The 14,107-nt window shown below is 45.8% G+C and overlaps 1 protein-coding gene across 1 annotated transcript in view; it reads right to left on the bottom strand.

The window, feature by feature from the left end:
- Positions 1-6,437, bottom strand: part of MEDAG (mesenteric estrogen dependent adipogenesis) — a 141,982-nt gene extending 135,545 nt beyond the window's left edge. Inside the window, exon 1 of the mRNA XM_085621662.1 lies at positions 5,862-6,437. Within this exon, the coding sequence (XP_085477788.1) occupies positions 5,862-6,145 (284 nt within the window). The 5' untranslated portion in view covers positions 6,146-6,437. The remainder of the gene's footprint in view (positions 1-5,861) is intronic.
- Positions 6,438-14,107: the final 7,670 nt, after the last annotated feature.

The following is a 14,107-nucleotide window of genomic DNA, read 5'->3' as shown; positions in this document are numbered from 1 at the left end:
AACCAGGAAACCGGTCCTAGGATGCTTGTTTCCGGTCCAGGGAGGATCTGGCTTGGCAGTTCAGGCTGGGCTCTTCCCATGAGGTACAGGGTCAAGACTGATTTGCAAATGGCCAGGTCTAAACTGGTGTGGCATGGAGAGCAAAAGAATGATGGATTTAACTCAGGTCGCTTGACTGGGGTGAGTGTTTTGATTTGTTCTGCATTCCGTCCATCAATTGTGTGTCTTTTGCTTTCTCACCCTAAGTGCACCGGGTACGCCCAGACGTGGGTCCCGGGCTCACTGTGCCACTGGAATCAAGCTATCCTGGCTGATGAGGGTTGAGACCCCGAAACCGGTCCTAGGATGCTTATTTCCTGTCCAGGGAGGACCTGGCTAGGCAGTTTGGGCTGCACTCTTCCCATGAGGCACAGGGTCAAGACTGATTTGCATATGGCCAGGTCTGAACTGGTGTGGCATGGTGAGCAACCGAATGATGGATTTAACCCAGGTCGCTTGACTGGGGTGAATGTTTTGATTTGTTCTGCATTCCGTCCATCAATTGTGTGTCTTTTGCTTTCTCACCCTAAGTGCACCGGGTATGCCCAGACGTGGGTCCGGGCTCACTGGGCCACTGGAATCAAGCTATCCTGGCTGATGAGGGTTGAGACCCCGAAACCGGTCCTAGGATGCTTGTTTCCGATCCAGGGAGGACCTGGCTAGGCAGTTTGGGCTGCACTCTTCCCATGAGGCACAGGGTCAAGACTGATTTGCATATGGCCAGGTCTGAACTGGTGTGGCATGGTGAGCAAACGAATCATGGATTTAACCCAGATCTCTTGACTGGGGTGAATGTTTTGATTTGTTCTTCATTCCGTCCATCAATTGTGTGTCTTTTGCTTTCTAATTCTTGCCTCCTTCACAAATAACAATAAATTGCATTACACAACTGAAAGACTTATCTAGAAAAAAAGAAATCAAAAGTAAAACGGCCACATCAATTGATTTATTTAAAATGTTGAATGCAAGCACATAGCAGCCATGGTTAGGTGGCCACATTTTCTTTCCTTTTTGTGATGTATTCTTGCAATACAAAAATAAAAAATAATAATTCACCATCGCAGTTGCCTAGTTTGCCAAAGTCAGAACTATTGTCATTGCCAATTATTGTTTCCATGTTGCACCATTACAAAAATCTCCAGAAATTAATTTTAAATTCTTCACAGAACTTCAATGACTCTGGCATCCTTTTCCAGCCAAAAGTTTTGCAGACATACCAACGGAAACAATGTTAAAATACAATCCTTAAAAATGAACAACAACAAAATCAACATGTTTCAAAGTCTCAAATAACTACATATGATTATATTACCGAATTAAGCAACATTTATTGAAAGTTTTTAAAAAATGTGAACATAAAACATTCAATAATACCCCTATTCGTGAGATTGCCACAAGTTACCATAGGCCTGTCACCTTTTCATGTTGTCTATTTTTATAGCCTATATAAAACTGAAGCAAGATTTCTTTTGCTAACCATATACAAGTGAGGTTTTTGTGTAGAGCAGATTCTGAACAGAAACGCTTCAATGTGCTCCGAAATTGGTTGATTAAAGAAATGATATATAGTGAAACACAGTAGTGTGTCGCGGAACACACAGTGAACTCAAGTGGGGGAAGCTGAAGTGCTGAGCCCAGGTTTCCTTATTGTTAATTGTGCAGTCCAGCCAGTTTAGACACATCCTTCAATGGTTTGTGTTCAATTATTTCACGGATTAGCCTTAGTACTTGGCGTTCAATAAAACATATTACAAACCTTAGATCAAACTGACGCTATACACACACTCACTATATACACACACATAAATATGCTGGTAGCCATAAGATTTAAAGGTGTGCTTCACACGCTTCTTAAATGTCAGAGAAAGCACCTGACTCATCAAACAGAACGATTTAGGAAAGGCTCAACACCTTAATGGCCGCAAATAAGTAATTGACAAAATAAAGAAAACAAAGATTCCCTCCCTTAAAGGAAACGAATGCATTGCAGCATTGCTTCAGAGAATCCCACATTTCCCAATGTTTAATCTTCAAACACCACTGCACTCTAAAATCCTAGAGGGATATTGTCCAATGCGCCCCTCCACTCTAAAATCTGGGGTGACTATATATTGCCCCCGAACCACCCAGTCCTTGGTTCCTACGCCCATGGTTATCCCAGCCTGATTTCTATTTATTGGTGCAAAATGCTAAAGTCTGAATTATTATATCATGCACTGAGCTCAATACCAGATTGGGATTTTAATCCTGGATTAAGTGCCCCACTTTAATCCAGTCTATTGGTTCGTTGCATGACCCCAGAACTCTTGATGTTTGCCTTTGTGACGTGTACTTAATTATGTATTTTGGAGTTTTGAAAACGCTAGCTTGCACCATTAGAAATGACATCACTTTATATTTTGAGTTGATGGTTGCATAGTAGAAAACTACATCAAATTACATGGTTCTAGGGTTAACAGGTCATCAGAACACAATTTATGTAGCCCTGGAGACTGTTTTTGCATATTATTATTTTCAGGTGTGTTACCCAGTTGATCCAATTGAACTGAAAATACTAAAACTCTCAAAATGCCCTACTTTGTTCAAATAAATTACAGCACTGGACACAGGGCTTTATGTGTGATGAAAAAACGGGGTTCTCTCAAAAGGGCATGGCAGATGTAATTAAGTGCATGTCTTAAAAACATGTAAACTAAAAATCTGTGCTTAGCATAGTGTGTCGCCCGACTGGTATTTTCCTGTTTCTGTCATTGCATCTAGATATATATTACAAGTAACATTGAAACGCTCATTCTCTAAAGTGGCCCCCTGGCAACAAGCTCTGCGTCTTTTAAATGTTTAAATGTCCAAAATAAATGAATACCACGCCATAGTACATCAGGCGATTATATACCGAACTACATCTTGGAGGTGCGCCATGAAAAGTTGCCTTGTAAATGTGATGTCATATTATTTACCGATATGCAGGGACGGCCTGGGAATGCGCACTGGCAATTAAGGGGGGGGGGGGGTGGCAGGGTGGTTGCTGGTGGGAAACACTGCTGCTACGCATTTGTTACAGAAGGCCGATATTGCAGCACCGACCACCAGTAACAAAACCGGCCCCCACTGGTCCAAAAACCGGCCCCTACCCTTCTTGCCCACCAGGAAAATGCCAGGTGCCCTCGTTGGCCAGTCCGGTCCTGCCTATATGCTTCTTTTTGAAATCATCATGAACACGATGTATTTTGCCTTACCTAAACAAAATGGACATGATCATTTTCTGCATTTTCTTCTGTGTTTATTCTATTCTTCCATATTGATGGTCACAAATATTCACATATATTTCTCAGTCTGTTATTAATCATTATATTTTTTTTTTGTACCACGCAGGCATGCGAGAAGCCTTGCTCCCTTCCCTTCTCTAGCCACTTCAATGTTAGTTTCAGCATTTCCACCAGCAAAAACAATTTTGTAGGGCATTTTCTTTCTAGTTGAATAACTATGTTGCGTCTTGGTAAAAACTTTGTGGCAGATTTCCGAGTTCTGGCGCATCTCTGCAAATCAGCAGGGATGTGCCAGAAAAGATGCGACACACAATTCCCTCCCTGCGCCACCACAAATGTGTCACATTTACAATGCAGCGCACCGTGGCGCAAGGATAGGGCGATGCATGTCGCATCATGTGGCGTAAGGGTGGCGCATTGCTGGAGTCGTGTCGCAAGCGCAATGCGGCTCCAGCAATGCTCAGGGGCGCCCTATGCCTAACATGCTGCGTCACTCCTTACGCCTGCTTCAAGCAGGCGCAGGGTTTTGACACAGCAGGGACATAAAAGTGACTCAGTGAAATCTTGTAGACTTCACTGCGTCACTTTTACGAGGCGTTCCTGCGACCGACGGAACGTCCACCCTGCGCCGGAACGCCCACATGAAACCTAACGCAGGTTTCATGTGGCACAGGGCTTTACAAAAGGACGCATCTCCCTAGATGTGCCACGTTGTAAATAAGGCGAATGTAGCGCATGGTTTATGCTGCGACACAGAAGTGACGCAACGGCGGCGTAAATGTGGCACATGGGGCTTGTAAATCTGCCCCTTCATTTTTCTTATGTCATTGAAATTAGCATAATTATACAAAGGTGTGCTGCATTTATATTTATTTCCCAGTCATTTCACGATTTACGCAAATTAGTTCCTAGTTATTATAACCGAAATAAACCTCCCGTCACTGTATCAGCACGTATTTTTGAGCATTGCCTGTTTTCTATTTTCATGTTGATACGGGAGGCAACGGGTAGACCTTCAGACGGGCGCTGTCAGCTTTTTATATTAAGAACCCTGATGCTGAGGGCGAGGGCAAAATTGGAGAGCCCGATAGGGACCAGTCTTTGCACCTGCTTTTTAGAACTTTTGGTGCTGAGCACCGGCAGGACCCAGCCCACTTAAAACCCTTGCTGACGTGATATGTCAGTGATAGTTATCTGATAAACCTGCACGGGACATAAAGCAGAGGAAATGTTCTTTTGTATAGCGCCCTGGATGACAAAAAACGCTATCACGAGAAATAACCGATATGGCTTAAATGAGTGACTTGGAGGCACAGTGCCTAGCGCAATTGTAACTAAGACTCCCAGTTTTCAATTTTTACTGATTTATACAGATAAAAATACCGTTTTTTTTAAAAAATTGAAAAATACAGAAAATTGGGCTTTGAGTGACTTTCCAAACTGTCTTTCATGAATTTCAGGGCAACAGCTGAGCAGATAGATGGCACGGGACGTTATAAAACAGGATGAGATGTCCTTAAATACCAACATATGTCAGCAGCCTTTCTTAGTATAATGCTAATATTTACCTGTGGGTGTATTGTCATGTAATATTTGGCTGCTTAATTTTCTAAAACACAAAAGGTGGTTTATTAGTTTAGAAAATGTGGAAATATACCATTTTACAACTTCATTAAGTGACAGAACACAAAATAATATGGATAAATAGTGTTAAATTGGCCAAAGAAGAACTATAGATAAATACAGACAGAAATGTAAAAAAAAAAAACATACCATAAAACCGGCAGCCCTAATGGTAACCCATCTCAACCTTTAACAGTCCTCTGACGTGCACTGCGGTGATTTAGTGACTGGCGCGACAGCTCATGGACATGCTTTTCACATCACTTTTTGGCTTTGCAAAGAACTGTAATAACAGTTGCAGTCCAAATTAGACCATCTTTGTGGCTAGCCACAACACCTCGTTCACTTTTTTGTAAAGGTGTAATCAAAATCGGTGCTCAAATGGAACATTGACAATCGTTCAGTACCGGTTACCTGATGCTGAAAAGGGCCAGCAATAGGGGCTTTGTGTGGGCCAGGTCTTTCCAGTGCTAAGCCCGGCAGTTCTAAAAAGCAGGTGAAGCAGGTGCCAAGAAGGGTCCCAATCATCGGGATACAAAAAATCTTAACTCATGCAGCAGTACCACCATTCACTGCCTTTGACGTGACTTCAAAGAGACTCGTTATTGTTCTTTTACAGTCTCACTATTTCAGAACTGAAGCATTTTTAAAATGCAAGGACTAGGAAGCCATGGTTTTTGCTTATTTATGCTATGCAACTAACAATCATTGATAAAGCCAATAGTACTGGCTTGTTGTACGTGTAATGTTACTGGCTGGCAGCAATCTCTCCTTATAAATATACTGCATTCTTGACCATAAGTGCTGGTGCGCTCCCTTTTAATTTAAAGGGGGCACCGCCAGTAACTGGAAACATTCCATTGGGCGCAAGGAGGAACACAGCGTCATAGTGCCTGGCGCATCACCGAATCGAGTCGCGCTACAGTGACCCACCTGCTGATGTAGTTGACGACCCGGAACTCGTGGCCCTCCATGCGGAAGCCCCCGTTTGAGAACAGGTTGTAGCCCCCGCCGCCCATGTGGCAGCTCTCCAGGCGGTCCGGCTGCTCCTCGGGCCGCAGCTGCAGGTACTCGGGCTGCATGGCGAGCAGCTGCTTGAGGGGCAGCAGGGCCAGCTCGCAGTTGCAGGTGGTGAGCGTGCGCAATTCCCCGGAACCGACGGAGACGAAGCTCCGCAGCGGCGGCCTGGCCATCCCAGCCCCGTCCGCAGCAGACATTCAGCCCTGCCAGCCAGCCGAGGGACGGAAGCCGCGACTGCCCCGGGACCAGGACGGGCAGCGCGACGCGACACACCTACAAATGTGAACAACAATGCAAAGTGATGTCGGTGCTCCTTGGTTTGCTGCGTCTGTGTTCACTTTTCAGTTAACTGCACTCGCTTTCCGAAATGACGGGTTACTCAAAGTACATGGATTGCAAGGGGATTACTCATATTCACGCCCTCTGGAACCACTCCCGAGGAGGGGAAAAATAAGCAGTGTCGAACTAGTTTGAGCGGCCTGGAAAAATGAGTGCATATTCGGCCCTTCCCTTCAGCCGCAGCTGACGGGTAGAGTCAGATTTCACAGATATAGGACAGGCCAAGAAATAGAGGCGGAAGTCCACGTGTTTTCTCTCACTAGAAGGCAGCGTAGCCCTCACCTGCACCAGGGGCTGCTCCTCTCTTTCGAGGCCTCCCCCTCTTGTAAGGGCAGTGTAAGCAGGTGGTGTTCGCTAAACTTGCTCAGCAGTCAGCACCACTCTTTGGGGGGCACCACAGGGATATTTTGAGTTATAAAATGCCTTTTATGTAGACGTTCGCTTGAGTTGTAAAGGGTAACTTTCATAGATTAAAGTAAACAATGCTCACAACAATGATCAAATCAACATTTTTATGGAAAAGGGACTAAGGGAGTTGAAATGTGCTGTTATCCGCCTTATGGGGAAGAACAGCATTTAAAAGATTTCCAAAGACATATTCCCAGATTATTATAGGTGAGACATATTTTCCTGGGAAGATGGGCCAATACTTTTATTTTTTTCGTTTGTGTTTTTTTTTTAGATTTTTTTTCTATATGCCTTCCAAAGATCATAACCTTTGATTTATTCTGGTTTACTTCCTTTTTTGTTGTCAAGGTTGTAAGCCTGTGGATCATTTTAAAGTTCACTGCAGATCAATAACAGTTTGGGGTCTCCAACCCTTTGTGTAAGAAGAGCTACTTGTGTTCAACAAAACCCATCACAAGCTACTAACATTATCTAGTTTTAATAGTAACCACATAAGACAAGATTACATCAGTGGTCACCTTATGCAAGACTATGAGTCGTCATCATCTCAATGCATTGGGAAGGGTTGCCAGAAGTAATGTAAAAAAAGGTTCTGTCAATTTGGGATGCTTTTATGTCAGTAATGCATGCCAGCCACAGCTGCAGTGCCCCTTGCACAAAAGTAAGAATGTTAATAATAAGTCTCACATGATTTATCACTCAAAAATCAGATTTAAATATATTTTCAAAATTCATTTTTCTCCTAACATGAGTTTATGACTTCCAAAAAGGCACACATTTTCGTCTTGCATTGTACAGTTTAGTCATACATATAATACTTCAACCACACAAATGGTTCCAGTTTAGTAGGCTTGGATGCACACAGGAGAGCAACTTACAGTTAGCTGAAGAGTTACTAGTGGCTCACGAGCTACTCGTTGGAGAATCAGTTTGATCAAGAATAACAATGTCATCCACATACTGTAGGGTTTGCAGGCATTAGTTTATGAGTCTTGGTGGAATTTGTCTGGCCCTAAGTAATGATGTACCTATGCTGGATTTAAAACATTAAAACTATTATCAACTTTGATTCTCACACAGGTGTATGAATAGAAAGAGATTATGGCCTCAACAAAGTTCCCAACATGACAGTCTTTCCATAAAACTTTCCCCACAATGCCACATTGCCACTCTGTCGGTAGAGCCAGGAATTTGATGAAACAATCAAAAAGAGGGCCGCCTCATGATCCAGATATGAAAGAGTCATATAATTATCAACTGTACTACAGCTGGGTCTGAAACGTGTTTGGAAAGAGCAATTCTGTGCTTAATCTCAAACAAAGCTTTACAGCCAATATCTAAGAGTGTGATGAGATGATAGGAGGATGGATCTGAAATGTTTCCCTTTCTAAAAAGAGCAAAAAGAACAATTCATGGACAGAATGCTGAAGCAATGTTAAACATTCACCAACAGTACAGAGATCAGGGCTTAAATCCATTGTTGTTTTTGCACACCATGCCATTCCACTTTAGACCCAGTCCATATGCAAATCAGTCTTGACCCTGTTCCATATGGGAACAGTCCAGCCCGAACTGCCAAGCCAGGTCCTACCTGGACCGGAAACAAGCATCCTGGGACCGGTTTCATCGTACCACCACTCACCTGCCAGACTATCTTGAATCAAGAGGAATGGCGAGCACGGGACCCCCTTCTGGGCATACCCTCCCCACATAAGCATTACTTATGGGTTGGTCCAAATTGGGGTGGCGTAGTGAGCAAAAGAAGGATGGATTTACCCCAGATCTTTTGACTGGGTTTGAATGTTTGACTTATTCAATATTCTGTTCGTCATTTGTTGCCGCAGCATTTTTCGCCCTAAGCGGGATGGGTATGCCCAGAAGTGGGTCTCTTGCTCGCTGTGTCACTGGATTCAAGCTAGTCTGACTGATAAAGGGTGATACCCCGAAGCCGGTCCCAGTATGCTTGTTTCCGGTTCAGGGAGGACCCGGCTTGGCAGTTCGGGCTGGACTAGTCCCATGAGGAACAGGGTCAAGACAGATTTGCTTATGCCTGGATCAAAATTGGGGTGGAGTGTGAGCAAAACAATGATGGATTTAGCCCAGATCTCTTGACTTGAGGTGACTGTTTGACTTATTCAGCATTCCGTCCATCATCTGTTGCTGCAGCATTTTCCACCCTAAGTTGTATGGGTATGCCCAGACGTGGGTCACTTGTTGCTGGGCCTCTGACTTCAAACCAGCTGACTTCTGAGGAGTCATACCTCGAAGCCGGTCCCACAATCCTTGTTTGCGGTCCAGGAAGGACCTGGCTTGGCAGATCGGGCTGGAATGTTCCCATGAAGAGCAGGGTCAAGACTGATTTGCATATGGTTGGGTCCAAACTGGGGTGGCGTAGTGAACAAAAGAACAATGGATTTGACCAAGATCTCTTGACTGGGCGTGAGTGTTTGAATTATTCAGCCTTCAGTCCATCATCTGTTGCCGCAGCATTTCTCACCCTAAGTGGTATGTGTATGCCCAGATGTGGGTCCCTTGATCGTTGTGCCACTGGGTTCAATCTAGCCTGACTGTTGAGGGGTGATACACCGATACCGGTCCCAGGATGCTTGTTTCTAGCCCAGGAAGGGCCTAGCTTGGCAGTTCAGGCTGGAATGCTCCCACGAGGAGCAGGGTCAAGACTGATTTTTGTTTTTTAAGTATACTTTTTATTAGCATTTCAGTGATACATCATGCATTCTACAACAAACTGTAGATGATGGTGCAAGCACTCCTAGTTCATACATTTCGCTAATCATTTGACTCTCAACCCCCTCCCTTCCCTCCCCCTGCTCAGGTCTCCTAATGAGTGAGTTTCACAATTCGATACAGTATCATAGTGGGAACAGCGCAAGCGTTCCCGGAAATCGACAGACCCCCCCGATCCTATCCAGGAGTCACTGGCCTCATGTGTCCCGTTCCAATACCATACAACGGATTCAGCTGGAGCTCATGACCCTATAGCCTATGGAGGTAGTTCTTCCGGTGGTGTCAGAAATTCGGTGAGCATCGCTGCCCATGCTCTCATGTCCTCCTCTAGCCTCTCGTCCCTCCTTGTTAGCTTCATATGACAACCCTCTGCATTAATCCATTCCGCCATGTCTTTCAGCCAGTCGTCTATTTTCAGGCTTCGGGAGACAACCACCCTATAACGATTCTGCATTTAGCCAGTGCTAACACTATGATGAGTAATTTCCTGCTCCACCTTTTTGCTTACAAAAAGGGAATCGGCCCAAAAGACAACAGGACATTTCCCTGGGGACCTCCCACCCTGTAACCAGGTGGAGCCGATGGACTATAGATCCTGAGAATCCATCTAAATCTGGGCACCTCCAGAGCATGTGTAGGAAATCTTCCTGCTCCCCGCATCCGGGGCAACTGGATGATTTCTCAGTGTTAATGGCATGAAGCTGCTTTGGTGTCAGGCATACCTGATGTATTATATTGAATTGGAGTAGTTTAAATCGGATGTTGGTGGACTTGACCCCTTCGTGTATAAGTTCCCAAGTGTGTGTGTCTAGAGGCACCTCCAGTTGGGATTCCCATTTATCCTGTACTGGGAGCACTGTCATGGGAGTATCCTCCCTGAGGGCCCTGTAGAGGCATTATATCAATTTTTGGCCTCCCGACATCGACAGCAGTGTCTCCAGTGTATGGTAGACTGGGTGGGGGCCTCCGGGAATCCATGCCAAATCTCTTGTGCTGTTGCTGCTACTTTAACATATTGCAGGAACTGTCCAGTTCCCAGTTAAAACGCCTCAAAGCCATCCGTCATAGTTATGAACTGGTTATTGGGGTAAAGATCCCCCAGCACCTCGCATTCACCCTCCCACCACCTTCATAGGGACATAGTATTATCAATAAGTTGGAATGGGCGCAGAGACCAGATAATCATGTCAAGAGCGAATGGCTCTCTCCTTATCACCGTTTTAACTGTCCGTTCCCAGGCACCACACACCATACAGACTATGTAAGGCATCCACAATGGTGCCTTCGATCCCCTCATGAGCACCTCAGGGAGTGAGTATTGTCCAATCCAAACCCTCTAGTAGCCTACACTCCCAATTTTCATGGTCATCCAACTAATGGATTGCATGTTGGAGTTGCAAGGCCAAGAAATAGTACTCCAAGCATGGCACCTCCAACCCACCCCTCCTCCATGTACGTTTCAGTGTTGCTAAGCTAACCCTCCGCCTTCCTGTATTTCATAGTAGTTACACTATCAATTTATCTAGGACTGTGAAGACACGTCTCGGGATGTCAAATAGGGTCCCTTGGCATCTGGGCAGAATGACCATTTTAGTTAAGGCTATTTTACCTATTAAGGATAGCCGCAGTGTATTCCAAAACGTTATACTATGTTCCAAGCCCTCAACGATCCTGTATGGATTCTCCCTTTCAAAGTCTTGAGCCCCATGAGTGGCCCAGATCCACAGATAACGGACCATCTTGGTCTCCCCCAGGAGCTCCAGGAGAGGCATATCTGTTGCCGGTCGCCCAACCAGGATCCCCAAGGGAAATAGCTTGGATTTTTTACGATTGACTTTTAATTCGGTGTGTTCCCTGAATTCAGTCAAAATATTTAGGGTGATGGGGACAGATTGTCTGTAACTTCTTATTATTGCGTCATCTGTGTAAAGGGAGACCACGTGGGTGGTCTCCCCAACCTATATACCTCATCCACGTAGTGTCCTCCTTAGGCAGCAAGCAAGTGGCTCCATGGCTATAGCAAAAAGCAGTGGCGAGAGGAGGCACCCTTGGCGCGTCCCCAACACAACCCAAATCTCATTGATACGGTCCCATCCACCCGAACCCTGGATGCAGGGTCTCTACAGCAGCTGAACCCATTTAATAAAAGTATCCCCTACACTCACTTTATGAAGAATCATCCACATTAAATCCAATGACAGTGAGTCGAAAGCTTGTTCGATGTCCTATAGTGCAAGTGCATATTGATCCAGTTGTAAAGTTGGGGAATACATTAGGAGAGCGAGCCTACGTACATTATGCAGAATGTTCCTGTTGGGAAGGAATCCGCATTGATCCTCCTCAATCAACTGCGGTAAATAGGGCAACAGTCTCGTGGCCAATTGTTTAAGATTTTCAGATGCAAGTTTAACATAGAGAACGGTAAGCAGAAACCGCTGAGCTGTCCCTTTCAGCTTTGGACAACATGACTATTAATGCCTCCCTCATCAACTCAGGCAGTAGTCCCCTCTCTTATGCCTCATTATAAACTTCCAGTAGTCGGTCAGCTAGATCACCCTGCCTAGTGTGATAAAACTCGGCTGGTAGGCCATCACCGCCTGGGGCTTTCATGGTTCTCATCGTTTTCATCGCCTCAATATCTTCGTCTTTGGTTAGCAGGGACTCCAGAGCCTCTCTGTCTAGCCAAGTCAGGCATGGCATATCAATCATATCGAGATAAGCCTTCATCTCCCCTGAGTCCGTGAGGGAAGGGGCCGTATAGACCCCCTGTAAACGTTTCGCAAGAACCTCCACTATGTCCAATTGTGAAGAGACCCATCCCCCCTTGCGGAGACAACTGTCTCCTCATAAACTACTGCATAAAGCATAGAGCCTGACATCCCGGGTCAAGACTGATTTGCATATGGCTGGGTCCAAAATGGGGTAGTGTAGTGACCAAAAGAACGATGGATTTAACCCAGATCTCTCAACTAGGGGTGAATGTTTGATTTAGTCAGCATTCTGTCCATCATCTGTTGCCGCAGTACATTTTCCATCCTAAGTGGGATGGGTATTCCCTGACAAGGATCCCTTGCTCGCTCTGCCACTGGATTCAAGCTAGCCTGACTGAAGAGGGGTGATACCCCGAAACCAGTCCCAGGATGCTTGTGTCTGGTTCAGGGAGGACACAGCTTGGCAGTTCAGGCTGGACTGTTCCCATGAGAAGCAGGGTCAAGACTGATTTGCAAATGGCTAGGTCCAAACTTGGGTGGTTTAGTGAGCAAAAGAATGATGGATTTAACCCAGATCTCTTGACTGGGGGTGAATGTTAAATGTATTCACAATTCCATCCATCATCTGTTGCTGCAGCATTTTTTGCCCTCAGTGAGATGGGAATGCCCAGCCGTGGGTCCCATGTCTCTGGGCCTCTGGCTTCAAACCAGCTGACTGATGCGGGTCATACCTCGAAGCCGGTCACACGATGCTTGTTTGCGGTCCAGGGAAGACCTGGCTTGGCTGATCGGGCTGGAAGTTTCCCATGAGGAGCGGAGTCAAAACAGATTTGCATATGGCTGGGTCCAAACTGGGGTGGCATAGTGAACAAAAGAACAATGGATTTAATCCAGTTCTCTTGACTGGGGATGAGTGTTTGAATTATTCAGCCTTCTGTCCATCATCTGTTGCCGCAGCATTTTACACCCTAAGTGGGATGTGTATGCCCAGACGTGGGTCGCTTGATCACTGTGCCACTGGATTCAATCTAGCCTGACTGTTGAGGGGTGATACTCTGATGCCGGTCCCAGGATGATCGGTTCCAGTCCGGGGAGGGCCCAGCTTGGCAGTTCTGGCTGGACTGTTCCCATCGGTTGCTGCAGCATTTTTCGCCCAAAGCGGGATGGGTATGCCCATACATGGGTCTCTTGTTTGCTGTGTAACTGGCTTCAAGCTAACCTAACTGATAAGGGGTGATACTCCGAAACCAGTCCCAGGATGCTTGTTTCCGGTCCAGGTAGAACCCGGCTTGGCAGTTCGGGCTGGACTGTTCTCGTGAGGAGCGTGGTCATTTGCATATGGCTGGGTCAAAACTGGGGTGGCTTGGTGAGCAAAAGAACAATGGATTTAACCCAGATCTCTTGACTGGAGGTGACTTTTTGATTAATTGAGCATTCTGTCCATCAGCTGTTGCTGCAGAATTTTTCACCCTAAGTGGGATGGATATGCTCAGACGTGGGTCCCTTGCTCACTGGGCCTCTGAGTTCAAACCAGCGGACTGATGAGGGATCATACCTCGAAGCCGGTCAAACAATGCTTGTTTGCGGTCCAGCAGATCGGGCTGGAATGTTCCCATGAAGAGCAGTGTCAAGATTGATTTGCATACGGATGGGTCCAAACTAGGTTGTGTAGTGAACAAAAGAACAATGGATTTAACCCAGATCTCTCGACTGGGGGTGAATGTTCGATGTAATCAGCATTCCGTCCATCATCTGTTGCCGCAGCATTTTTCGCCCTCAGTGGGATGGGTATGCCCAGACGTGGGTCCCATGTCGCTGGGCCTCTGGCTTCAAACCAGCTGACTGATGCGGGGTCATACCTCAAAGCCGGTCACACGATGCTTGTTTGCGGTCCAGGGAAGAGCTGGCTTGGCAGATCGGGCTGGAAGTTTGCCATGAGGAGCGGGGTCACAACAG

This window comes from Triturus cristatus, chromosome 8, assembly GCF_964204655.1.
Source record: "Triturus cristatus chromosome 8, aTriCri1.1, whole genome shotgun sequence".
Taxonomy (NCBI): Eukaryota; Metazoa; Chordata; class Amphibia; order Caudata; family Salamandridae; genus Triturus; species Triturus cristatus.
Note: the sequence above shows the minus strand (reverse complement) of the source record. Positions and strands in the feature narration are given on the sequence as shown.